This window comes from Dicentrarchus labrax, unplaced genomic scaffold, assembly GCF_905237075.1.
Source record: "Dicentrarchus labrax unplaced genomic scaffold, dlabrax2021, whole genome shotgun sequence".
Taxonomy (NCBI): Eukaryota; Metazoa; Chordata; class Actinopteri; family Moronidae; genus Dicentrarchus; species Dicentrarchus labrax.
The window spans coordinates 10,589,622-10,617,616 of NW_026136710.1; the positions used below are offsets into that span (position 1 = coordinate 10,589,622).

General features: G+C 40.1%; 3 protein-coding genes across 6 annotated transcripts in view; 1 reads left to right on the top strand and 2 right to left on the bottom strand.

Moving 5' to 3' along the window:
* The window catches only part of rgs3a (regulator of G protein signaling 3a), a 148,228-nt gene extending 137,164 nt beyond the window's left edge, over window positions 1–11,064 (bottom strand). The window contains exon 1 of the mRNA XM_051413180.1: window positions 10,971–11,064. Within this exon, the coding sequence (XP_051269140.1) occupies window positions 10,971–11,049 (79 nt within the window). The 5' untranslated portion in view covers window positions 11,050–11,064. The remainder of the gene's footprint in view (window positions 1–10,970) is intronic.
* Window positions 11,065–17,867: 6,803 nt separating this feature from the next.
* On the top strand, window positions 17,868–21,609 carry rabepk (Rab9 effector protein with kelch motifs). 4 transcript variants are annotated; one of them, XM_051413204.1, is made up of 8 exons: window positions 17,868–18,097; window positions 18,495–18,561; window positions 18,655–18,809; window positions 19,112–19,267; window positions 19,488–19,652; window positions 20,717–20,866; window positions 21,032–21,181; window positions 21,324–21,609. In XM_051413204.1, the coding sequence occupies exons 2-8, from the start codon at window positions 18,509–18,511 to the stop codon at window positions 21,548–21,550; spliced, it is 1,056 nt and encodes a 351-aa protein (XP_051269164.1). In that variant the 5' UTR covers window positions 17,868–18,097; window positions 18,495–18,508; the 3' UTR covers window positions 21,551–21,609. The 4 variants fall into 4 exon arrangements, with proteins under 4 accessions (XP_051269164.1, XP_051269166.1, XP_051269163.1 ...); XM_051413206.1 differs by having other exon boundaries at window positions 18,507–18,561; XM_051413203.1 differs by lacking the exon at window positions 17,868–18,097 and adding an exon at window positions 18,114–18,336.
* A 143-nt stretch (window positions 21,610–21,752) lies between these two features.
* On the bottom strand, window positions 21,753–25,601 carry hspa5 (heat shock protein 5). The gene is made up of 9 exons (XM_051413201.1): window positions 25,434–25,601; window positions 24,782–24,932; window positions 24,425–24,656; window positions 24,169–24,306; window positions 23,965–24,077; window positions 23,466–23,856; window positions 23,141–23,378; window positions 22,861–23,028; window positions 21,753–22,759 (listed from the first exon to the last, which is right to left on the bottom strand). The coding sequence occupies exons 2-9, from the start codon at window positions 24,895–24,897 to the stop codon at window positions 22,191–22,193; spliced, it is 1,965 nt and encodes a 654-aa protein (XP_051269161.1). The 5' UTR covers window positions 24,898–24,932; window positions 25,434–25,601; the 3' UTR covers window positions 21,753–22,190.
* Between the last annotated feature and the right edge of the window lie 2,394 nt (window positions 25,602–27,995).

Sequence of the window (27,995 nt, forward strand, 5' to 3'; positions counted from 1 at the left end):
TGTATTGATCCTATAATGGGATTTTCGTTCATTCTTGAAACACTGCAGGTGATACCATGAAACATAGCACTAACAGTCAATACATTGCTTCAATAGATATTATACATAACCCTTATTTCTAACATCAGCTCACAAAATAAAAGGAAAACATAATTATTACGGGTTACGTATCAGTCATTTGAGGTATTAACGATGGAAGATAAACATTCAGAGACAGAGGAGGAAGGAGAGGAGGCACAAAGGACAAGGCAACTGTCTTTCTTAGAAAGCAGATGGCATTGAAGAGTGCAACAACGACATGGTGGAAGCAGAGGTTACAGCCTTTGAGAGTAGGAGTGTATTAATGGGGCATGGCAGGCAAGACAGCACAGTGGGTAAACACATGCAAAATTGAAAACATGTACATGCACAACATGTTGTGTGTGCACACTTACAGTATGGAAATATGGCTACTGTGTACTCATCGTATACCCATGACCCCGTCTCCTACAAATTATGTTTACAAACAAATATTTTGTATTTTATGATGCAGTAAACACAGGTTGGGGTTTGGAAGAGATCATGGTTTTGATCTTAAATATTTAACAGGACTAAGGGTCTACAGCCATGCTAGCAGCTTTGAGAAGCTGTAATGAGGTACAGCAGGGCTTTTAACTAAATGATAACATCAACATGCTCACAGTGATGATGCTAGAATGCTATGGTTGCATGTATTATGTTTACTATGTTCAATACTTTGGATTCATTATTAACGTTTGCTAATTGCCACTAAATGCAACACACAACTGAGACTGAGAGGAATTTTTGGCAAGTAGTAAAATCAAAGTACTAGATAAATTAGAAGTTTGATGATGTCCCCAGTGAAGTGAAAATACATTAATTCATCCTCTGGGGACCATGAATGTCTATACTAAATTTCATGACAAAAGTCAGTCAGGGGATCACCAAAGTCTTCATCCTCTGGATACCATGAAAGTGCGTTCTAAATGTGATGGCAATCCAAGGCCACGCCAGGCTTCAAAACTCACTTGAAGCATGGAACTTGCAGGATGCAAACAGATTTAGTCTCCACTAATAAAGCCCTGCACTTTGTGGCTTACACCATCAACCACAACCACAACCCCACTAGTTCTTGTTGCATTATTTGAATGTTATACTGCTTCCTTTACTGGAATAAAACAGTGCCACTGAATGTAATCCGGATGGCAACTAGTATTCTTCCAAAAAGTATTAAAGCTAATACAAATTAGTGAAACATAATTCATAGAGAACATGTTTGATGAAACCAATGGCAACCAATTTTCAAACCTTTGGAAGAGCTGCAGTAATTAAATCACTTTTTTAAATTAAGTCACTTGTTTTTCTTAAAGAAATACCATTGGAGATTGAATTTACAGAAACTCTTTGAAAAACCTGAAACCTCTGAATAAATTACCAGGATTTATGCGTGACTACCCAGTCTACTCTAATCAGAGACATTTCCATCAAGGAGTAAAGTTCAGCTGCCACGAGAACTTCAAAAATGATTAAATGTTCCTGCAGTTTAACCAATCCTGATTTTTGTGATTTTAGGATATATAAATAAAACTGACTTAACTTGGCTATGCGGCTGCCCCTCTATTGAAGATCTTAAGCAACTGTACACTTCCTACCCCTCATCCACTGCTTTGTCTCTTTATAAATGAATGCACCCTCAGGTGGTAGAGAGGCCATCCTCAGCCACAGAGCTGATGTGCATGGCAGAATTTAGAGCAGAGGAGAACTGAAAATGCCATGCTTGTCCAGGTGAAGGAAGGTCAAGGCAAAACAAAACTTAAATGTTAGGGAGAAGCCAACCTCACAACCTTTACAGAGAACGAGAGAGTCTATAATTAAAATAATGCAGCATAATAAAAGGTCTAGAATGAGTCTTTTTATAGCAGCAGTAAAAAATAATGAGTCCCCTCAACAATAAAAGTGTTCAACACGAACAGGTTATACTGAAAACTAGACAGGAAAAATTAAAAAAGATAAACTCAACTATTGTGCTTGAGAAAATATTTATTGCTGTGTCTATAAAGGTCAATGAAACTCGATTTAATTTTCTAGTGTTTGCTTTTAACGTTGAGTCATAGTGCTGTAAAGACCCAGTTATTCACAAAGCTGCAAACACCTGCAAATTAAAAGATAACTTTCCCTGAAACCTTGTGTAACTTCAACTATTTGCTCCACTTCCTCTTATACTATAAAAACACAGTCACCGGCCCAGACTCTTAATTTACAAACACAATTGTTCTCCACTTTGGGACAAGGCTGTGAATCAGTTCTTGCACTCAAGTAAAAACATCTCTAATCTTTCATATAGGAATCTCAAGAAACAGCAAAGACATGTTTTATTGATGCTGTTGTGAATTAATAGAGCTAAAATCCAGGTTCTTCACATTAATGTCCTACATACTTGTTTCCTTTCCCTTTCTCAATGTTGTTTCTGTCTATTTCCCTGGGATATTTTTGTTCTTCTTTGTATACATGAGCAATTTTCCTCTTCTATTCAGTTTTGGATCTTGTTTCTCACAGAAGTCCATTTACTTACTTACTTAATTTCATTGACAGACTTCCAATGACACCTTTTTAAATTGTGAGAAATTTGTGAAATTGTATTGGGACAAATGTTATGCAAGGAATTATGAGGGGCATATTTGATTGGTACGATTTGGAGAAAGAGAGAGATAGAAAGGCCTAGAGCTTCTAACAAAAGATTCAAGACACGAACATGGATATTGACAGTGGGTCACTCCCTATCGGACTTCCTGCTGAGTTTGTCCTTGTTCATGTGCCAGCTCAATTAGGCCACAAAGCATTGTTAAATGTCCAGTAACAGGGCATGAGTACAGCCTAGTATGCATTAACCTACCATGAATTATGTACAGGTTCAGATTTATGTAATTTTTTTGTACATACTTTACACACACAAAGCACAAAGACCAGCACAGACAAAAACTAGATACAAACAACCATGTATTACAACATTCATACTATCCGCTGTGGCTCCCTTTGCACTGCCAAAGGGAAATCAAAAATGTCATCCAGCCAAGTGTTAGATGAAGGATGATCTGTTTGGTTTTTTCATGTCCAGACATAAAAAAACAGCAGCATCCATTTTGTCACATTCTGCCAGACAACAAAATGCTTGAAATGTTGTCCTTCTTTGTTGTTGCAGCAGTGGCCCGGTCAGTGATGCTGTCACTCAAGTTGATGCTACACTACCATGTTCCTCTGGGGCTTTAGTCCTGATTCAATGCCGACAACAACCCAGGGCCATAACAAAAGAAGAGGACACAGGTCAGGTCCCCTTCTTTCTTAAGGTGCCCTTGCCTTTTTTTCCACTCAAAGACACAATTAATTGAGGAATGGAGTGGAAAAAAATATTTTCTCCGTACAGTACAGAATAACATCTTCAATTAAATTACAAAAAAAAAGAGGATAAAAGGCAATACTCCAGCTGGTGAGAAGGTTATGTAGTCACCATATAACCTTCTCACCAGCTAGAGTAGAGCCACACACACAAAGATGCACTCATTTGTGTGTGTAAGGCTCTTCGTTATCCTGTACCTCCCACTCCCTCGCTCTCAGCTTTAATAGGCTTTGCTGCTTATTTGTCACATTTACATTTGAAAACCTGTACCCCACCAGCATCCAATAAGGCCAAGCCAGGGGACACTGTTGGTCTTTATGTGACAGTTAAAGTAGCCATTATCAGCAGAAAGGAGCGAGAAAAGAGACTGGAGTTAATCCATGTTCTGTAACATTTTCTGTGAGAACGGGAAGGTTTTGAAAAGTTGGGAAACTGCTGTGTATAGGATTCAACGTTTTCATCTGGGGCGAGCGCCAATTCATCCTATTTGATCCCAGGGGGAACAAAGAGCAGATCTGATGAGTGCCACACAAGGTGTCTCGTTTCCTAGCTGAATTTCTTTTAACTGGCTTGCTATATAACTTCCCAAAACTCATCTTCTTCTGCGTTAGCTGCCAAAACCAGTGAGATGGAACTCTAATCGCAGGAGTACATCAAATTTATTGCATCCATTGAATTCATAGAGTGACACACCTATATGTCAGATGCCAATATGCCTTGACAGACTGAATAGTAAAGCATTATTTGATGGCTGGTCTGGGGGAATACAGTCTCTGGACTGGACATTTCATATTTCTAAAAGGCCTTGGCCTGTGTTTAATATTTAATCATCTTGAAATGCTCTGTGCACTTTAATCATGATGACAAGGAACTTCCATCAATTACACATAATCATTTGCAGGCTTATCCATTCTGAAGAGGGGGGTCGAGACATAATTACTCCAGGCACAGGGAAAATATGGAATGAAAATACAAATAAGATGAACACAAAAAACATAATCCATTTTCTTGTTATACAGTAACTCAATGGTTAACTGAAGGTAAGTCGACATGTAGAATAGTTTGAGAATTTAAGAGCATCCATCTCTGACAAAAAGGCTTCATTTGAAAACTGCAGTGCTCCTTTGTGTGTTGTTACTCAACTGTTTTATTTCCCTGCATAAAAAATTGTAATCCCATAAAATAACGTACAATTTGTTCTTAAAATTTAAAGCTATTAAATGGAGGACATGTTTTGGGATCTTTTGGTGACATTATTACCTCTGGTTCAGAGTTAACGATGTTACCTCAAAAGAGTTCAGATTTACCATCTTTCTCATGTCATTTTCAGCACATGCATTTCTAGCCTGTTGTAGTAGCTCCGGGTATTACTGTCGGTTTTTAGTGTTTTTAGTTGTTTTGTAGTTTGTTTTTCTATCTTTATTTTTCATTGCTCTGTGCATCTTCACACCACTCTATGTAGAGATGCTTTTTTCAGTGGTTTGGGCACTTTTTACCACACTTTATTGCACTTTGGTCTCTCTGGATGACTGAGAGCCATGCCTGCAACAACGCCTGCAACTCTGCATACCGGAGGAGCTAAAGAGGAGACAGCGAGGCTGCAGAGCGCGGGTTAAACGGAGGATGGAGAAGAGAAAGTTTAAACCCTACATCCCTGCAGTCATCACTGGAAACGTGAGGTCTTTGGCTAATAAAGTGGACGAACTGGAAGCGCTCACCAGAACGCAGCCGGAGTACAGGGAGTCTAGTATCTTGTGTTTCACGGAAACGTGGCTACAAGAGCAGATACCGTCCAACGTCACCATTCCCGCCTTCCAGACGGTCCGAGCCAACAGGGACACTGCCACGACCGGCAAGAAGAAAGGAGGAAGACTTGCCATGCTCGTCAACAACAGGTGGTGTAACCCCGGGCACTTCTCTGTGAAAGAGCGTGTCTGCAGCCCGGACATCGAGCTTGTCGCCGTTGGACTACATCCATTTTATTTGCAGAGGGAGTTTTCCAGTGTTAACGCCATCACTGTTTATATTCGTCCGTCTGGGGAAGCAGAAGCAGCGCGTGACGTCATCCACGCTGTGACTGCAGGACTTCAAACAAAACACCCTGGGGCCTTCATCATCATCACAGGGGACTTCAATCATGTTTCTCTTTCATCCACACTCCCAACCTTCTACCAGTTTGTCACATGCACCACCAGAAACAATAAGACCTTGGACCTGCTGTACGCAAATGTTAAAGATGCGTCCACTGCCCTGCCACCACTGGGCAGGTCAGACCACAACCTAGTCCGGCTCTCACAATCATACAAGCCTGTGGTTCAGCAACACCCGGTCACAGTCAGTGACAGTGAGGAAATGGTCTCCCGAGGCCATGGAAACACTGTGCGGAGCACTGGAGGCCACCGACTGGGATGCTCTGTATGAGCCACACAAGGGAGGATATTGATGCCCTTACTGACTGTGTCTCTGAATACATTGGGTTCTGCATAGACAACACCATCCCCACTAAAAAGGTCCGCTGTTACCCAAACAACAAACCATGGGTAACTAGTGACCTGAAGGCCCTTCTCAACGAGAACAAGAGGGCCTTTAGATCTGGGGACCGAGCAGAACTCAAACGGGTACAAAGAGAGCTCAAACACAGCATCAGTGAAAGCAAGGACAACTACAGGAGAAAACTAGAAGACAAACTGGAAGACAGCAACTCCAGGGAAGTGTGGAGTGGGATGACAGACATCACCAGCTTTCAGAGGGGAGGGGGGGCAGCTGGGGGGAATGAACAACGAGCCAACAAGTTGAACTAGTTCTTCAATAGGTTCAACTCTAACTCCCCCACACCCACCATCTCCTGCCCCACACCACCCTCATCATCCCATCCCCCACCCCCCTGCTGACATCCACCACAGACTCTTTCACACCTCCCACCCCCAGGACATCCTCACATCTCCCACAGCCCCCTGCCACCTCCTGCAGCAGACACCTCTCTGCATCACCTTTGTCATCCCCACCCCCAAACCTACTGCTGACACCCATCGCAGACCCTGCCACCCCCCAGTCTGGACTTCACATCACATCCAGCCAGGTGAGGAGAGAGCTGGAGAGGCTCAAACAGAGGAAAGCTGCTGGACCGGACTCTCGCATGCTGAAGGCATGTTCCAGCCAGCTCTGTGGAGTTTTCCAGCACCTCTTCAACCTCAGTATGCACCTTCAGCGAGTGTGAGTGCTCTGGAAAACATCCTGCCTGGTCCCAGTGCCCAAAAAAGGACACCCTGTGACACTGGAGGACTACAGGCCGGTAGCACTGACCTCTCACATCATGAAGGTCATGGAGGGACTGGTCTTGGCACACCTCAGACCACTAGTGTTGGGGTTAATGATGCCCTGATCTACCGGCTGCAGAAGGCTTACTCCTCACTAGACAGACCCAACACCTCAGTCAGCGTCATGTTCTTTGCCTTCAACACCATCCAGCCTGGACTGCTGAAGGCCAAACTGGAGAATGTGCAGGTGAGTGCTCCCCTCATCACATGGGTCGATGACTATCTGACGGGCAGACCGCAGTTTGTGAGATTAAAGAACTGTGTGTCTGACTATCTGATTAGTAACATCGGGGCCCCCCAGGGAACTGTACTGTCTCCCTTCCTCTTCACCACCTACACTGCAGACTTTAAGTACTGCACTGAGTCGTGTCATCTGTAGAAATTCTCTGATGACACGGCTATTGTGGGGGGTGTTGAGGGTGGGAGGGAGGCTGAGTACAGGGACCTGGTTGACCACTTTGTGAAGTGGTGTGGGGAGAACCACCTGCAGCTGAACATGGCAAAAACAAAGGAGATGGTGGTGGATTTTAGGAGGAACAAGCCCCTGCCCTATCGTGTCAGCATCGGCAGGATCGATGTGGATATGGTGTCGGCGTATAAGTACTTGGGTGTCACACTAGACAATAAACTGGACTGGTCCACAAATACAGAGGCCATCTACAAGAAGGGCCTGAGCCAGCTTTACTTTCTGAGGAGGCTCAGGTCCTTCAATGTCTGCAACGGGATGTTGCAGATGTTCTATCATTCTGTTGTGGCGAGCACCATCTTCTTTGCTGCAGTGTCCTGGGGTGCAGGCATCAAGGCAAAGGACGCCAACGGACTGAACAAACTCATTAAGAAGGCCGAGTCTGTTGTTGGCTTGAAGCTTGTCACCGTGGAGGAGGTGGTGGAGGAGAGGATGCTGGCAAAACTGCTGGCAATCATGGACAATGCCTCCCACCCCCTCCACACAACACTGGACAAGCTAAAGAGCAGCTTCAGCACTCAGACTCAACAGACAGACTTATTCAACCACGCTGCTCTAAGTAACGATATAGAAAATCGCTCCTCCCCACTGTTATAAGACTGTATAACTCATCTGCCTCTGTCAGATCCACAATCACAGAACTGGACTAAATCTACCTGTGGAACATATACTTCATCATATACTATCATATGTGATATGTGTTAATATAAACCATGTTGATATTATATATCATATTCATACAATATATTATTATTATATTAATAGTATTATATTATTATTGTTGTTATTATTATTATTATTATTATTATTATTACAACTATTATTATTATTATTACTACATAACAATAAGATATTATCTATTGTATGTATATCTTCTTGTATAGTCAAGTATCTATTATACATATGCTATATATCATATCATATCTTGTGTATATATATGTGTGTACATATTATATATATATTGTGTATATATATTACAGTATGTATGTATGCACACCTTGCACAGGCTGAATATATGACACATGTTTACATTATATCAATATTAATGTATATCTATGTGTATACATGTATATCTGTTCAGTCATCATATTATATATACATATTGTTATTATATTATTAGAAATATTGTTAATATTATCATTATATACTGTTATTATTATATACTGTTATTAACAATAACACTCCCATCATGTCATCAGTACTATTATCTATCTATCTATCTATCTATCTATCTATCTATCTATCTATCTATCTATCTATCTATCTATCTATCTAATTAATATCCCTTTAAAGCTTTAAGTGTATCTTTATCTGACAAAATCTTTATTATATTATTTTCTCCAATGTCTTTTCTCTCATCCCTCTCTTCTCTTTGCCTCCACTCTTCATCTATAACTCTAGTCTGCCTCTTCCTGCCTCTGCCAGACTCAGGCATTGCCTCTAACCCCAGTCAGTGATGCAGTAATCAACTCTACAGTGCGAGTGTGACTGTCAAGCAAAAGGTAGCAAAAGACACAAAAGCCGTACGAAGTGGAAACTTGGCTCAAACCACTTGAGTCCGTAGTTACAAATCAAAAGTTTTTCCATCAGCAAACTCGGCCATTTTGTGTTATTATTATTATTATTATTATTATTATTATTATTATTATTATTAAAAGTGTCCTAGCTGCCCCTCATGCTCTACCTATGTTAAATTTTTTTGTATCAGTCTGTCTTATATTGTTTTTCTCTTTACTTTTACTGTATCATGGTCACACGAAACCAATATAACATGCAAAACTCGGTATGTCTAGGACACTTAATGTAATAACTTTCAATGTCAGAGGCCTTGGCCACCCAATTAAGCGGAAGAGAGTTCTTACATTCTTAAAAAAGGAAAAAGTAGACAGAGCTTTCCTTCAGGAAACTCATTTGTCCAATGAGGAGCACAAAAAACTCAAGCGAGATTAGGTCGGGCAGGCTTATTTCTCTAGCTTTACCAGCATATATATTATTTTTATTTTTATTTTTAGTTTAATTTTAATTTTTTGTTGTTGCTGTTTGTTTCTTGTTTTGTACTAGTTTTTTGTTTTGTTTTGTTTTGTTTTGTTTGTTTTTTCTTTCCTCATTTCCTTGATAGTCTGTTATGTTACTGAAATGTTAAAAATAAATAAAAAGAATAAAAATAATAAAAAAGTGTCCTAGCTGTTACTAGCCTTAGTGTGTGTGTGTGTGTGTGTGTGTGTGTGTGTGTGTGTGTGTGTGTGTGTGTGTGTGTGTGTGTGTGTGTGTGTGTGTGTGTGTGTGTGTGTGTGTGTGTGTGTGTGTGTGTGTGTGTGTGTGTGTGTGTGTGTTGCCTGCACATTTACAGTACATCAGTGAAGTATTTTGCTGCAACATGTGTATAAACTCATAAGAAATAATGAGAAAAAACTGTCAAATAGTCTAAATACGAGACACTATACATAGTATATCACGCAAATGCAGGATCGATTTGTAGACAGGGAAACTTAACTGTATGCCAGAGGGAAAACTTTATGTCCTGACCAGGTTGGTGGCTGTAATTCTTTGGCAGTAAAAAATATTTCCCTGAGGGTGACCACAGACACACTCTCACTACAAACAATAGAAGCTTTCTGGAAGAAGTCAAGCTCATGGCAAAGTTTGACCCAGTTCTCAAAGGGCACACTCTCAGAATGAACCCAGTGAGACCCCAAGTGGGAAGATCATGCACCACACATCAGAAATTAAAGAGTTAACTTTAATGTTTTAGATCAAATGCCAGACGTCAGGCATGTCAAGTAAGGCTTATTAAAAAAGGGCCTCAAACACCACAAATCATTCAGAACTGTCCACACAAGACTGTCAGACACAAGACTGTCAGACATATGACTGTGGTGCTGATATGAAAAAAATATGGGGGGTCCAAGCAAATATTGGAGTTGAACCCAAGAGGCTTCATCAGATCTAGGAGTAGCCAATAAAGCAAAACGCTCATAAGCTGTCTTGGGCTACTCTGGGTAAACCTTTCTTTACTCTGATGGGATCTGTTTGAGACACCATGTAATAGTTAGGCTAAAGTGATAAACAGAAAAAAAAGAGTTTGTTATTATCCTCCATATCTTCACTTGCATATCATTATTTGTACTGTAACTACATGGCAATTTTACAATAAAAATATACATTTGTCTTATGTTTTACTACAAAGTGGAGTGGAAATGAATCCTCCGAAAAGGCCTTTTAAAGTCAGCCACAGTCAGAACTTCCCTCCCAGACCTCCTCCTGACACACCCACATGTGCATCGCAGGCATAAAATACAAAAGCCACCCCCACAACTATAACCGCACCCCTGTAATACCTTATCCATATTCATTTGTGTGAACTGGTAAATACTGGATAATGGATGAGGTTTTAGTCTTACAGTAAACAGCGCAGGTGCACCCTCCTCCACTCTGGCTAACAACCTCCATAAATGATTCAGGGTGTCACCAGATAAGGAGGGGCAGCCTCATTAGCAGACCAAAGCACTTGTTGCTACATCTGAGCCCACTTGTTGCTGCGAGTAATATGCTTCTCATGTTAGACACGCCGCAAGATCGAGTGTCTGCGCTGGCAGATCATTGTCCCATCGTCCTTTATATAATATGGACACATTCCTTTACTGTCATTATGATGGATTACCACTGACAGACACTCTTTTGTACTTTTTCCAGTTGATGCTTTTATGGATGCATGCCAAAAACCTCTTAACAAACTATAACACGCTTAAACTATAGTCTATTTTCCGCAGCAAAAAATTTAAAAGGACCTCACCATGGGTACTGAGGAGGAAGGACGGCGCCTCAGGAGAGTTGGCAGGAGGCTTCCGCAGGTAGACTCTGAGGCAGGTCATCTTGGGAAGAACATGCTAGATGCCACTGTAGACCAGATGGTTTCAGCATCTATAAAGAGAAGAAACGAAACTTGAAGCCTGTGTGTGTGTGTGTGTGTGTGTGTGTGTGTGTGTGTGTGTGTGTGTGTGTGTGTGTGTGTGTGTGTGTGTGTGTGTGTGTGTGTGTTTGTGTGTGTGTGTGTGTGTGTGTGTGTGTGTGTGTGTGTGTGTGTGTGTGTGTGTGTGTGTGTGCAGAGACAGAGCATAAAAGAAATATCGAAAAATGTTGAGAAACTGCTATATCTTTACTTGTTTTTTTTTTTCACAGTTACGCTTCCTGCTTTAGCCAGTGGTAGGATGTGACCTGTTACCATGGCTGGCAATTGGACTCAACTGTTTTTTTGTTTTGTTTTTTCAAGCATCCTGTTGGATCTAGCGGTCAAGGCCAGATCACAGCAATTAATTTTTATCTGCATACAATAGAGATCTCAATCTGCACAATAGATATGTGAACAGATATTTTATTACCCATAATTTAACTGAATGTGCATGTGCACAATATGCACAGAAGTTCAAACACTTATTTTATATACTGTATCACAGCGACTGTCACTCTCCAGCCTCCTACTTTACAAAAGTGGTGTAGCCTCTAACCAGGATTTTACGATTAACCGCCTTAAAAGTGGACCAAATGTACCTTGTAATGGACATAGAGTAATAGCAACATTACTAAGTTTAGTCTTTAAGTCGTCGATCCATGAGCAGAAAATAATATACTAAATTAATCTGAAACATTACCCATAAAATCCTGTTTTGTAGGGTTCATCTGAATATTTGGATTGATTCTGTTTAATCTGCCTGTTGTTTACGAAGACAAATTCAAAACCCTTATTGTTCACAGTGCGGAACTGTGTCTTCAGTTTACCATAAGACATGTCATAAAAAACTTAAAACATTCATAAATACACAACTCAGAATACATAAGTACACAATACTATATTATTTGTTGTTACTGAAGTGCCACCTACTGGTAAGAGATGGCTTTGAATTTGAGGTCAAACAATACTGCTACAGAAAAGGTTGCTTTGTATTATAAAACAGGAGTTTACTGGTTTTCTATGGGCTGGCTGGTTTAGCCCCATTTGGAGCCAACCAAAGACAATATGGGCTACATTCACTGTACTGTTTACAGCTTTACTTGGCAGCTGTCAGATGGATTTCCAGTCATTTGACAAATATACACAGACAAGAGACAAGTGAGAGCCCAAGGTTAACATAACAATACCCGCTCAGTTTCCAAGAATTGATCTGATGGTTCCCAGAGAATAATAGTAGTATTTCACCATTTACAAATAACATACAGCTACAGCTGCCTCCAAAGCAAACAACAAAGATAAAAGACAAAAAACATGTTTTTAATATACAGATTAAACCACAAGTGATTGTGAACTCTAGAACACATAGAGCTAAGCCAGAGGTTGTGTGGCTGTAATCCAGATTACTTGACAGCATGAATTATCACACCTCTGGGTGAAATGTGACTCAATAGCAATAGCTGCAGCACAGCATTTTGAAATCTTGCCCAGTGGCAGTGTACCAGTAACCCAGCTTACTAAACTGACCCTGATTACCAAACCACCCACCATCAAAGAGGTGACTAAATCAAGCTTTAGGGAGATGAAAATCAAAAAATCTGGTTGTTGGGTTGCCTACAATTTACCACACACATTGTCCAAATTCAAATCAGCAAGTATTGTACACACAGCATGATCACGACAATAGTATGCACATACAGAGAAACTATTTTGGGCTGTAAAAAAATATCTCAATTATCTCTTTCTCCTGCCTTGTGCCCCTTCCTCAGGACTTTGAAAAGTCATAATCATGTTCCTTTTTCCTCTCATTCTGTCCCTCCACAAAAAGCCCCTGATTCATTTGGTGCTTATCAGTTACAGTGAAGGGAAAACAAAGGAGTACTCTGAAACTCATACTCTGCTTCCCTGAAGGGGAAACTGGGCAGATAGTGCTACTGTGGCATGGCATGGTCTGTGTTAGAGGACAGAACTGGGCTTCCACATGTTCATTCTCCACTCAGAGACACATAATATACTTTTTAGGACATTTTTCGGCAAACAAAAATTCTAGACAGTGCAACTCATACACTCCAATACCAGCCTATCAGCAAATGTACAACTCCTTTCCAATGTAACATTCTGTATTCCCCAGTGTTCAACTATCTTGTCTTATTAAAAATCAAGTAAAAGTTTTGATATAATTTATACACACAAAACCTCCACAGTGGGCCAAATATTTTATTATATTAATTTGGTCCAAGGGCTGCTATTTGCTTAGCACAAGTAGCCTTATGCCCTGCACAGCTAATATCACAATATCAAAAGAAACAAGCTCTGGCTCAAATATATATATACATATATATATATACATATATGTTTATATATTGCAAGTATTTATATGCCTCTAATAGGTGCAGGCATGATAAAGAGGTGCAAAGTAAAGACACACAGTTTGTGCAAGGCAGAGTGTGAGGAAGGTGCAGTATCAGGTGCAACTGTAAGAAGAAGGTAGAGGCGAGGGAGACTTAATTAAGATAGTAGAGATAAGTATAAGAGAGCAGGACATGTTCCTCAAAGAGATGAATTTTCAATTTGTGCTGGAAGATTGAGGATGACTGTGCAGTTTTGACTTGGGGTGAGAGAAGGCTTTGAGTAGAGATTTCCAGATTGCCACAGGGGACCTCTGACCACCTGGTGGTAGCAGACTGAAGCACATGGCTGTTTAACCAACTAGAGAAGGCGATTTCTGAAGAAACTGAGAGTGTGAATGCTGTAAGTTGAAAAGCTGTCACTAAACTGCATTGCAATAAAAATTTATGAATTATGTGAAATAATTTAAGGTTTGTTGAAAAACTAATGCTAAACTGAAGTTGCAGATTCCAACCATTTGAATACAGCTCAGTGTAGGCTGTGAAAATGCAAAGGGCCCTATCTAGAGCCAATGTCTGGTTTGTGTATTTTGGGCTGCTGCAGAATCATTGTAGTTCAATATAACAGCTTCTGTGGAAGAGGATCCACTCCGTCTGTAGATAGAAATGGCTCTAAGGTAACAAACAATTATTCTTACTTTCAGGAGATAATACACTAATGAAACAACACCTCTGAATATTATTATCCATCTCTTCCAATAAATCCTCCTAAATAAATAAATAGTGATATTTGAAGAAATGGGAGACCCTGCTGAGCACACTGTGTAAAATATGTATGTGTAGTGTCAAAAATGTGACCACAGGAGCAGTTAAAAAAGCTGCTGTTTCTGCTTCCCTCCTGAAATTTGTGCTATCTGTTTATATGGGAATGTTGTAGTTGGTTGGTGCTCCTGTCACTTGGAGGCTTCTTGAGCCAAAAGTGTAAGTGTAAAAGTGACTGAGAGCAAGTTGAAGAAGCTTTACATTCACCCCTACACACTATACATTTACTTATTTGTGAATTCCTATTACTGAAGTATAGTCTGAGCTTAGAATTCAGTTATCATTGAAATCTGCTCATCAGCATATAATACATGCCTTAGTTCAGACCTGCCAAATGGAGACATAAAAAAATAGCAGAGTCTACAATTTTCCACATAAATCCCACATAATTGCAACATACCTCATACAACAGCACTTATAGGCATTAAGCAATTTTCTCAAACGTAATCTAGATTACCTGGTTTTAATAACTATTTAACTTATCAGAACAATGATTTTAGATATAATGAATGTAAATATCTATAATGGCTGTTAAAAAAAAGGGTAGAAACTGTCTGTAGGGTAATCAGTAGTTAGCTAGTTGAGTTTGTTTTAGGAGCATACTGTTGTCTTCCTTCACATACTCTTATGATATTGTGAGTTATAGTGCCCTTTCTCTGGTAGAAGGTGTGCCTATGCTCCAACCTATGCTCCAACCCAATTCAGTCCACAAATCCATCACACCAATGAGGGACTACTTCTCATTCATGAACGCCACTTTTTTTGTCACTTTCTGTTTCCTGCCTTGTACCTGGTGTTGTTTTCTGGATGTGCAATCTCTACATCCAAGCAACCCTGTGAATTTCTTATCCGTTTTACGGTGACATATTGCTTTTATGAGGCTCAGGAATGGCTTGAAAGGGTCAGGCTTGCAGACAGTGCCACAATGATGCAGTAAATCTGCCAGGTCTATTATAGCAAAACCTCAGCTCATCACTTGTTGCATTCTTGGTGTTCCTGTCCTGTTTATTTGATATGTCAAGGTGAACTACTCAGCATGGTTGTGATGACTTTATAAAATATAACATGGTTACAGAGTAAACTTCCAAAGGTTTAGAGAGTAGATTATATATATTATATTAGCCTGCCCTTGACCTGCAGCCGAATTAAATGTTGCTTACATTTTAATACGTTAATATTAATGATCCAGTAATATAATGTATGATACTGTGACAATGACAGGAGCTATTATGCTGCATTAGTAGTACTTTCACCTTTGAAACTGTCAGTATATTTTACTGATAATAAATCTGTACACAGGTAACATGTGGATACAGGACTTTTACTTCTTGTGGAGTTTTACAATATGGATGTACTTTTACTTTAGGAAAGGATCTGAATCATTCTTCCACTACTGATGGCAGGGTATAGCAGACTAAATTAATCTCTGAATTTAACTACATCAGATAGATGTTAACACTGTGCAAATGGCGCTGTAAGGGAGAATAAAGAAAACATACTGATTTATGTGAAATGCAGAAACATTACTAGACTGCACTCCTTGTTCAAAACCATGTTGTTTGTTATTCAACATCTGAGAAGTGGGCCTTACTTTTTAAACAAGAAGTTGTGCTTATGACCACAGCCATCAATAAAATGTGCTCCAGTCAGTACAAATAACTAGTAAAAATAGTTTTGAAGCATTTACAAACTCAAAGGGACAAATCATCTTTTTCCTATTCTGTATACAGTTTCCAGAAGCAGTCCTTTTAGAAAATCTTTGTCCTGCACCTTCAACGAAAGAAAAAAAGGGCATATTGAATACTTATCCTTGCTGAGACGTGGAACCAATTTTCTGCTTACCAAGTTTTTTTTACAGATTTTTTTATCTGTATTTTATTTTTTATAGCTGTGCTAAACCGTTTTCCATTAAGTGCAGAATAACACGCCTATTTGGCACAAATCTGTGAAGATGAGTCTTTTTGCTGCCAGTACAAACGGTACAGAGGACACATCACCCTGAAATATCTTTGTGCTTTCCAACTTTTAGATGAAACATTCCACAGTGACTCTCATATGTTAATTCGTTCATTGATTCATTTGTTAAGGAGGTAAGATAGTGTCTAGGACTTAATTGATCCAGATGTGTTCACTCGGCTCCCATCTGCAACACTGCTGACTGTGTAGGAAGCTTTGCATTTATATCAGAATGTAACTTTGTTAATGTATATTTCTATTAGAGATTAAATCTTTATCATCCATATTCCATTTAGTGTATCTGATTCTGGGTACATCATCATACTCAATGTAGCTCTTTTTTCCTATTTTTTTGATGCAGTAATGCAAGCAAATTAAATAAATTTGCGTTGCTTTTAGAAAATAATTTTTTTATTTATCCAAACAGTAAAGCAGCCCTAAAAATGATTATTTCCTGAATAAATGTATGTATGTTGAACAGAATGCATTTGTGCTTCATGTTGTGATGATGACATCCTTTTTATGACTGTTCAGTCAGAAGTTTATAAAATATTTTATCCTTTTTTCACTGTATTAGTATTACATTAAGCCAACTGAAACATACAGGTTAAGGCACTCCAAGCTACATGAGAGTACATGAATTGGTAGTTTTAACAAATAAGGCAATGGCACAACCTACTGGATATGTTATGTACATGTGTGCTTTTCTGGACAACGCGTAGAGTTCCTGCAACAAATACATGTGACCACAAGATGTCGCAACTCCACTTACTACACCACTCTGCAAGTGAAAGGCAACTTCATACAGTACTAAATTTTAAGCACATTTTTATACTGGTAATGTGAGGGATGGAATAATTAGTCTGCAACTTTCACATTTTCATTTAAAGACCCCGAGACATCTCTATGTCTGCACGTGCATCTAAAGGTGCTGCTTCTTCATCTTTAACACAACCGATCATTCAGTACTGCAAACAACACTATAAATGATTAATATCGATGGGATTAGAGATACAGCCATGGCGAGTTTTACCATTAGATCTCCACAAGGGTTGGAAAACAAAGTGTGTGGGTGTAACATAATGATATTGTTCCTTTGGGTGGATAAGTATCAAAACATTTTGCGATGAAGATGGGTCCTCTTGATTATAAAAGACGATTTTTATATTAAATTTATTGTATTGAAATATAAAATAATGGAAAACAATATTAATATATATGGGCTAAGTTATAATAAACAGTTCAATTTAGTTCTTTTCAATTTTGTGATACTTTCTCTTACCATCTTTGGTTGAACTTAATTAATGGCAGATCTGAGGAATAGGCTATTTTTGTTCCATCTTAGAGTTAAACAGCCATAATTACTCATCAAATATTCTGCAGGGCTTTTAAAACTTTGACTTGTGACTAAGTAAAAAAAAAATATAGGCCTATATAATTATTAACAATGATAATTAGCTCAGTCTGATTTTAAAAAAGTGTCTTTAGGTCAAACGGGAAGTGAAGACACTGTTTTCAGTGTCCTGTGTGCCTGATAGCTCGTTCCTACAGTCAGCGTGGATGGACACGCTAAGACAACTGCGCATGCGCGTCAGGCAACCATGGCAACTACGTTTGGAACTTGTATCAACCAACGTTACGTTAGCTAATGATTTCCGCACTGTTTGTAACGTAACTTAATGTTATATCTTTGCTATGGTTGGGAGCCGAGTATTTAAACTAACATAAGTTTTTAGTTTAGCTATAATAACCGCATTTATTGTATGAACGTTAGAATGTGGTGCCACAGAATACCGACTTCAGTTTAATGACACGGAGTCTTTTTCTTCTGTCCACCCGGAAGAGCAGGTTGGTGCGCAGGAAGCTCTTCACATGCTCATTTGAGTTAGCAAAGTAGCGGCTTCATGGCGCTCAGTGTTCCCAGCTCAGTGACACTGTCGGTAAATTAAGCTATATTTCAGTGTTCCTGGGTTTTACAAGCGACCCTTCACCACCAGTTTACAAGAGGAACTATAAAAACGCCTTAATATTTGGGTCGCTTTGATTGTAGCTAGATTTCACGTAAGAGCTTCAGTGGATCCCATCAGGTTACAGAGACTTATTACGATTATAATGACAAACACACAATCATTTTGACCAAGGCTAGTCGTGTATCAACTGTTAGATATTGAACAAAGTAGCAAATTGATCTCTGGCAAGAGAAGTATGAAAAAACAATAACACCAGGTTCATTCATATAATACAGTATCTTTGACAGCCATGGAGTTTTTCCCAGTACTCGACCCTCTTGATAAACCCAAAGAAGGAATATGGTAAGTAAATCATTTCAGTTAATTGCACTTGTGTATGATGTAGGGTGCTAACTTTTAATCTGGATGAAATTGTTTTGTTGTCAATGTCAACAGGTATTCTTTGATACCGAGGGGAAGTGCTCCAGGTGTTAGTGTGGGTCACACCTGCACGTTTATTCCGTCTGCAGATGGAGGAAAAGGAAGGATTTTGATTGTTGGGGGAGCCAACCCCAGCGGTAGCTTCTCACAATCAAATACCATCAATCTAGGTAGAAAATGTCAGCAAAGAATGTCCTATCCCTGGACATCTGCATCTGTGTTTTATAAGCCACACGCACACACACACAAAATAAGTTTTCATTGCTTTGACTGTAGTTACATTTTACCCATATTTGGGCTTTTGTAGATACCATCAGCTGTTTGAAGACTTGATCCAAACATTACAATATGGTGCAGTGTCACTTGTCAAAACCCATTCATAATTTTTGATGTATTTGGCAGTGTCATTTGTGTGTTCCTCTCACATATCATAGGCTTTCTTTTGCCCTTTTGTCCTTCCTGACTCCACCAGATAATCATGAATGGGACTTCCCAGAGTGGGAGGGTTTGGAGTCACGGTATGAACACTGCACCTTCGTGCCAGAGAGCTGCCCTCAGAGCCTGTGGGTGTTTGGTGGGGCACAGCAGAGCGGCAATCGCAATTGTATCCAGAATATACAGTTAACAGGTAAATCCCAATTTAAATGTAAACTGTAATCTTCATTATTAGAATTACCTCCATCATACATTTGTTACATTTCAGATGTAGATGGACAGTCTGTTCAGGTAACTTGTGGTGCCACTTTAACTGTGTTGTAACCAATGTTTTGCTGTGTTATGACAGACTGATTGTACATTAGTATAAATTTCTGTAAATTGAGTACAATCCATCCTGTACATGTGTCCAGACAGTGGGTCTCGCTGGAAGAATGTAGTGGCGAATGGCAGTCCCCCAAGTCCCAGGACATATCACACCAACACAGCTTGTCTAGGGGACAGACTATATGTCTTTTCTGGTGGGGAAGCAGGAGCTGCACCCGTCTCAGACCTCACACTTCATGTCTTTGATTCGGGTTTGTATTGAATTAACAAGCTGTGCAACAAGTGAAAATGGGATTAGCTTTGATTCCATGTGGACTCCCATTGGTCAAAGGCTTAATATTTCAACTTGGACATAGAATGTATTCACAATTACCTTGTTGTGTTACATTTAATAAGTCATTATGTCATTTTGACTTTTTAGGAGATCATGTTGCAAACTGTCCAAATGTTTAGTGACATTTAAAAGTCCTACACAGCCGTGGAACACCCCCACAGATGTTTTCACTTATTCTGGTTGATGATATGCCTTCTCAGAATTGAGGGGGCATTGGTAGACTGTTACTGTGTATGACTGGCATCTGCCTAACTTCCTTTTTACTTTGTTGCGCACATTAAGACAGGCCAATTTTCATGTTTACCATTTCTTTTTTGCATGCAATACTGCTCTCAACTTCAGTCTAATTAAAAAGAAAACCTGTGTAAGTGTGCAAGGGCTTTAATATGTTTGTCTGACTGTAAGCATCCAGTCTTTAAGTATATTAGGAAAAAGATTAGAAATATTTTTGATTGCAAAAATGACAGAATTAGCATTCTGACATGTCTTAACAGGAAAAGCACAGACACATTATTAATAATGGCTGCAGTGCATTTCTGTCTGTCACTTCCAGGGCCTTAGTTTTGTGACAGACACTTAAATGTACCAGAGCAATCATTAGGGTTGTTTGTAACACCTTTACTGCAGCAACAAATTTCAAAACTGTAGCGAAAAGGGCATGTTGATCCTCAGTGGAAAAATTATAAACTGATAGATTAGAGTCATTTGGAAAGAAAGTAGTGAATGTAAGCTTTACTGTCAGTCTAGATGTATGTGTGAAAGATTTTCACTGTGTCAAAAGTATTTAATAGCATTGGATGTCTTTAATCCAATAAGCTTTTTCACAACAAAATAATTGCTGCAAGTTAACGAATGTTAAAACAGTTTATGCCTTTAAAAAAGTCAGCCAATTTAAGTTTGAAATACCATACATTGAATTGTTCCTCATTGTTCTCAACAGCAACCAAATATGTGATAGCCTCTATCTTTTGGTTTTCCCAGCGTCATCCACCTGGTCCCAACCAGAAACACAAGGCAGACACCCGCCAACCAGACATGGTCACATTGTAATAGCAGTGGGTTCAAAGATCTACATACATGGAGGCATGGCTGGAGACAAATTCCACAGCGATATGTACACTGTTGACACAAGTAAGCCTGAACTCTCCTGCATTATGATAACAGGGTCGATATTTATTCCTAGCTGTATTGCATTTATATCAGATACAGGATGAAATGACATGCCTCAGAACTTTGGAATGGGGTATTTGTTTTGTTTATTTAAAAAAAATAAAACCATGTGTCTGTTGTTCAAAGGGAGCATGAAGTGGGAGAAAGTGCAGGCTAAAGGAGACATCCCACCAGGAGTAGCAGCCCACTCAGCTGTGGTGCTGGGCAGGAACATCTACATTTTTGGGGGGATGACTACAGATGGAGCCAGCAACTCCATGTACAGATTCAACACTGGTACACAATTTTGAATATTTGCATTTCATTCTGTTGTATACAACACTGTTTATTACTACATTTATAAATGCTCTGGGAAAATGTTCAGTTCTTCATGAAATCTTACTTTGAACTTTTGTGCTTAATCTTCCTCTGTTTGCAGACAAAAGTAGATGGGTCCTCATGACGTTTAAAGGGGACATGCCACCCAACCGCCTAGACCACTCCATGTGTTTATTGCCATGGAATGTGTGTGGTGAGGGGAATGGAGGGGAGGAGCAAGCCAGCAGTCCAGCAGCCTCAGAGACCATAAATCTGGCCTTTGTGTTTGGAGGGATGGACACTCAGGGTGTCATTTATAATGACTGTATTGTGACTGTGGTGACATGATGTGCCTTGATTTTGTAATATTAAATTTACCCAAATTGTAATAAAATGTTTTTCAAGTACCTGTATATTTTGTTTCATTAGAAACCTGAAAACTCGTTATGGATTAATTTTGTCTTGTCCATACTGAAATGAACATGAACAGGCTTAAAATATTTATCTCTGGAGTCAGTAAAGTTGTAAATAAATGTAATAAAAGACAAAGTAACATTTTATATCAAACATTTATTTCAATGTCTTTCCAGAAGTACGATGACCAGATTCAATAAATAACTTTTAGCATTGCCTGTGAACATAATGAGCCCTTGATCCCACAGACATCCCATTCAACAGACCCACAAACACCTGCCCTCCCACCCCCCTCCCCCACTACAGAATCCCCATCAGGACTGCCTGAGAACAGCAGCAACAAGCCTCATATCTGGGCTGACGAATATCTCCGCCTTCCAGCGAAGAGAACACCTCTTACACACTGAAACTTTTTTTTTTTAAAGTCTTTCAGAAGATTCAGTATGGTTGCTCGTTATCGCCACCCCTTCCCAACCATTCCTCTCACTATTTGAGTCCCATCAGTCCAATATGTACACCTAGATGCCATTACCAGAGAGGCAAGGGGCGACCGAAGAGTTGACCTCAACCCTGCCTACAACTCATCCTTCTCCTCTTGCTCGCTTTCGGCACCCTCGGGTGGGGGTCCGCCAGCGCTACCATAGAGCTTGCTGATAATGGGTTGAACGACCTCCTCCAGCTCCTTCTTCTTGGCCTGGAAGTCTTCCAGCTCAGCATCCTGGTGCGACTCCATCCACTCGATCTTCTCCTCCACTGCCTTCTCAATGGCTTCCTTATCTTCATCAGACAGCTTGCCGCCAAGTTTCTCCTTGTCCCCGATCTGGTTCTTCAGAGAGTAGGCATAGCTCTCCAGCTCGTTGCGAGAGTCGATCCTCTCCTTCAGCTTCTTGTCCTCATCAGCGAAGCGCTCTGCGTCGTTCACCATGCGCTCGATGTCCTCTGGTGTCAGGCGGTTCTGGTCATTTGTGATGGTGATCTTATTCTTGTTGCCTGTGCCTTTGTCCTCAGCGGTGACGCGCAGAATACCGTTGACATCGATCTCAAAGGTGACCTCAATCTGTGGTACACCACGAGGGGCGGGAGGGATGCCAGTCAGGTCGAATGTGCCCAGCAGATGGTTGTCTTTTGTCAGAGGACGCTCGCCTAAAAAGAGAATCAATAATTTAGCACGTGCAATAAGATCTTCTGCGTGAATACAAGGAAAATGAAAGTAATAAATGTTTGAAACCAGGTCCAACTCTTACCTTCATAAACCTTAATGGTGACAGTAGGCTGGTTATCAGAGGCTGTAGAGAAGATCTGGGATTTCTTTGTGGGCACCACAGTGTTTCTGGGGATCAGCTTGGTCATTACTCCTCCAACAGTCTCAATACCAAGGGTCAGGGGGCACACATCCAGAAGAACCACATCACCTGCAAGAGAGGAAAAAGTTTAGTAAACCAGGCAACGTTGGAAAGTTCAGTGGAACGGTAATGATACATTGGAGTGGAACAGACACTCCAATGTACGAGGAAGCTGACTTACCGGTGTCCTCCTCTCCAGAAAGCACTCCGGCCTGCACAGCAGCTCCGTATGCTACAGCCTCATCAGGGTTGATTCCCCTGGAGGGCTCTTTGCCATTGAAGAACTCCTTCACCAGTTGCTGGATTTTAGGGATACGGGTGGAGCCTCCAACCAGGACAATCTCATCAATGTCAGACTTCTTCAGGTCAGAGTCTTCCAGCACCTTCTGAACAGGCTTCATTGTGGAACGGAAAAGGTCCTGTAAAAGACCAGGTTAAAAGGTTTGTAAAACATAACATTTGTTTCAGTTGTGCTGTGCTGTCAACTGATCGGTTGTATAACTTACCATGTTGAGCTCTTCAAACTTGGCACGGGTCAGAGTCTCAGAGAAGTCTTCTCCCTCAAAGAAGGACTCGATCTCAATGCGTGCCTGGTGCTGGGCAGACAGCGCCCTCTTTGCCTTCTCAACCTCACGACGCAGCTTCTGCACAGCGCGGTTGTCTTTGCGCACATCCTTGCCAGTCTTCTTCTTGTACAGCTTGATGAAGTGCTCCATGACACGCTGGTCGAAGTCTTCGCCTCCAAGATGAGTGTCACCGTTTGTGGCCACCACTTCAAACACACCATTGTCAATGGTCAGAAGGGAAACGTCGAAAGTGCCGCCACCCAGGTCGAACACAAGAATGTTCTTCTCGCCATCCCTCTTGTCCAGACCGTAAGCAATGGCTGCAGCAGTTCTAAATAATACAATAAGGAGAATATATTTTAGTAGAGGAAGAGAAGGAAATATTTTTTACAATTTCAAAAGAATTATGTATGGATAAATAGTCACTTAAGATACTTACGGCTCATTGATGATTCTCATTACATTCAGACCAGCGATGGTTCCAGCATCCTTAGTGGCCTGGCGCTGGGCATCATTGAAGTAGGCAGGGACGGTGACCACAGCATGGGTGACCTGAGGAAAAGATAAAAACATTAGATTCAATTACACATTTATTTAGGAGTGGTATATATTTTTATGTATATTCTTTGACAATTTTTTGTACCTTCTTTCCCAGATAAGCCTCGGCAGTCTCCTTCATCTTAGTCAGCACCATGGCAGAGATCTCCTCTGGAGCAAATGTCTTCATCTGGCCACCACCAATGTCAACCTGAATATGAGGCTTGCTCTTCTTCTCAGTAACCTGAAGAGGAACATTGAACAATATTAGTATAACAAGTATGTCGCTCAAACATTACCTGAAGACCGTTAGAACCTAAAACAATAACTTTAACATCAAACTATCAAGAGCAGAAACTCACCTTGAAGGGGAAATACTTGAGGTCCTGCTGCACAGAGGAGTCCCCCCAAGCACGCCCAATCAACCTCTTGGCATCAAAGACGGTGTTCTCAGGGTTAGAGGTCAGCTGATTCTTGGCAGCATCACCAATCAGACGCTCACCCTCAGCAGTAAAGGCCACATACGATGGGGTGATGCGGTTACCCTGGTCATTGGCGATGATCTCCACACGGCCATTTTTGAACACTCCAACACTACAGGAAAAATTTTAGAAATGATTACTCAAAGGGAAACAAGTGTTATTTCAATTTCAAAAGTTGCATCATTACATCATCTTTTAAAACAATCAAGCCAGAAGGAATTTTTTTTTTTTTCTTACCATGAGTAGGTGGTCCCCAGGTCGATTCCAACCACAGTCCCCACACTCTCCCTCTTATCGTCGTCGTCGGCAAACACGGTGCCGGCCACCAGCATTACAACCCACAACAGCTTCATCTTTGCTTGTTTCAGACTCAGACCTATAAAGAAATCTGCGGAGAGGAAATACATTGTAAAAAAATTGTGTCCTTGCGTACATGACGTGACGCTCTCTGCCTCAGTTCACATAGCTACAGCTATTAGTACAGATAATAAATCTCCAGAAAATGTAAAACGTGTACACGTTGAAAGAATATGGGTAAAATGGGTGGAGCACCACTGCCTCTTCGGAACCAGACTACATTTTTTTCCCCCATCCGCCGGTAGCTAGCTAACCACGTTAGCGTGTCTAGCAGACATGTGAGGGGGAAATACTTTGCCATAACGAACACTAAAAAGTACATTATTTTTGCATCGGTATACTGAAATCACATCGAATACCCATTTGATTTTAAAAAGCTATGGCAAAACCTCGTGTGAATAAGTCACCATCGTCAAACGTTAGCTTAGCTGGCACCATCGTAATGAAATGTCTTAAAATGACGTCCAGCGTTGAAGAAAACACCAAATACTTGCACTCGCATTATCATATTCACAACAGTGTTTACACATACCTTACTCGTAGTATTGTCAATGAATTAACGGCCTTGACGTTGCCTCTACTGGTAGTAGCCTCTTCTTGCGAAGTGTGTGTCTCTTAATTTGCCTATTCTGTAATCTTTCCTCTGTGAAATGATGTTGAATGAACCGTTCTTTCTCCATATATAAGCCGTCACTTCTTCCCCGTCGTGGAGGCACGCGATTGGCTGAGCAGCTGCTCGTTGGAAGGCGCTGATTGGTTCCACCCGGCACGCTGGAAGCCGCTGATTTGTGCACATCCAGTCCAGGCGACGTCACGACTTTTGCCCACTGCGCCGACGCTGATTGGCTGTCTGTCGAGTGGATTGAGGTACACTGTTGGAGGAGCGACACGCCAGTCTAGAGATTGAGGAAGGGTGCATTTTAACATTGTGTAACATTACATTTAAAGTTAGAGCTGGTTTTTTTTTCCCCCATAATAATGGCCCCACATGTATTGGATGACATATATTCTCATGTTGCTGTAGTTTCAAGGAGTGCACCTGTGTTGGTTCTGTGTTGGTATCATTAGTAGTAATAATAACTCACTGCAGTGAGTCAGACATGTAAAAGCTCTGTGTAATAGCCTGTCTGTCCTTAGAAGCCAAATAGCAAATGTTACATCAGATTAACTTGATTGTATGGACTTTCATCAGAAAATGTAAAGCTGATATAAACACTTGCAACTCTGGGTCCAAACATCCACTTTTAAAGGGAAGCATTAACCTGCAGTGATTTGATTATCAAATTTTAACATTGACACTGAAGCCTTTAGTGTCTCAGTGATCACATATTGATCTTTAATGTATTTGATTAGTTTGTGCACTCCAGGTTTAGCAGGTTACAGCCCACATCAAACAAAACCACATACACTGTATTCTTTTTTGCAGTCTCCTATAACAAAAGTATAAATAGGTCAAGGTTAGGTAACTGGTTGCCAAAGCCTCACTTGAGTCTATAGGAACCCTTTTAAATGTGTTTGTCTTGTGTATGACGTTCACCTGTTCTGTTTATTTTCAAACACATGGCCCTCTTCTGTTGTAGGCCTAGTCATCCTTAATACTTGTATGTCCGGCTAAATATGAGAAACACTGAGAAAAATACTCTTAAAACAAAACAAATCGGCCAATGAGATGAGATTAATTCAACTACTTAAAATCTTCTTGCATCACGGATCATTGTATTGATATTATTGCAGTCATTGGCTTTAAGATACACTCACTCATTTCTACATTTCTTAATAAGTAAATCAGGAAATTTGTAGAAATTACTTGGAGAAAAAATAGAAAATCTGTAAAACAATTTTGTTTGAGGGATTGTTTGAAGGACTAAAACCAGCATAACTTCTAGAAAATTACAAAAACTGTTGATTATTTTAAACTAGATTCTAGAAAATTCTTGAATAAGTCAATTTGTCGTATTAGAAACAGGTGAAATAAGGGGGTTGTAAACAGTTCTCAGTGGTGCTCTTCCTTGGAGGCTACTCAAGCTTTGACATGTCCCCTGCTTTCTGCTAACCTCTTTCACCACCAATGAGTTCCTCTTGCCCGACCCAAGGCCTTCTCTGGGCTCTGCATGAGTGTTGTGGGTCAGACTGGAAGAAATGCAGAACTGTAACTGCTGTGTCCTCGGAGGGATTCTGGAGCACCAACTAGCCTAGAAATGAAGTTTTTTGACAAGCTACAAATGTAAGCATGAGGAGAACCTTGGAGCAGGTCCCTTCTTTTTAAATATTTTCCTTTTTTCTCTTTTTCCCTCAACTAGAAGGAAGAACCATTGCTGGCTGAATGCTGGAGGAGACGATCAGATAACAGAATGACTGACCTCCAGTATCTCAGTGATCTCCAGCAAGACACTTATTAATACAGATATTAATCACAATTAAGATTAGCCCTAAAACAGCATTATTATGTATTTTAACAAATCACCAGTATTGGGGTTTTCTTGTTGTCATTTGTTGTTTTATTTTGTTTCATTGTGGATATTAATTTACAAATATTTTTTAAAATTCTCTAATTTCAAGTTCAGACTGCAACCTGCAAACCAGACTACTTTCAATTCTGAATTTCTTGCCTTCCCTACATAGTTGTAACTATTAGTATAACTATGACTAACAAAAATATGACACATTTCTTTGTACAGAAATAAAGATTTTGCATGGATTCTTTTCTCATCATAGATGTGTTTTAACATAAAGTAGTGTGAATATGGAGCTAAAATTGAAGACTTTATTGAATGTTGTTCATTGATCTGCACTGCAGTTCATTGTAGTTAAATAACTTCAAGTTTATTCTTCATATACCAATAATTATTTTTTTTTAAATATAGTAGTTTTTCTTTTTTATCATACAAATAGGAGATGGTATTGATTTATTATTAGAATTTTTTAATGGCCCTGTAAGTTCTTCCCAGTGTCAGATTTCACCCAGGTCTCTGCAGACATCAATATCCATTGATATGTAAATAAAATTGCATGTAGGTAAGGTTGATAAGAGACTGAAATCACCATGTATGAATGACAAAGTGTTTCTCTGATCATCTGTTTTAGCAATCTGATA

Bases quoted from the DNA above. Each gene is read 5' to 3' on its own strand.
- hspa5 (XM_051413201.1), bottom strand. From the start codon at position 24,897: ATGAAGCTGTTGTGGGTTGTAATGCTGGTGGCCGGCACCGTGTTTGCC. The intron at 24,307-24,424 runs GTGAGTTTCTGC...GTTCCTCTTCAG, and splicing joins TCAAGTATTTCCCCTTCAAG to GTTACTGAGAAGAAGAGCAA. The intron at 23,029-23,140 runs GTAAGTCAGCTT...CCTCTCTTGCAG, and splicing joins TTCTGGAGAGGAGGACACCG to GTGATGTGGTTCTTCTGGAT.
- rabepk (XM_051413204.1), top strand. From the start codon at position 18,509: ATGGAGTTTTTCCCAGTACTCGACCCTCTTGATAAACCCAAAGAAGGA. The intron at 18,562-18,654 runs GTAAGTAAATCA...CAATGTCAACAG, and splicing joins AAACCCAAAGAAGGAATATG to GTATTCTTTGATACCGAGGG. The intron at 18,810-19,111 runs GTAGAAAATGTC...TGACTCCACCAG, and splicing joins ATCAAATACCATCAATCTAG to ATAATCATGAATGGGACTTC.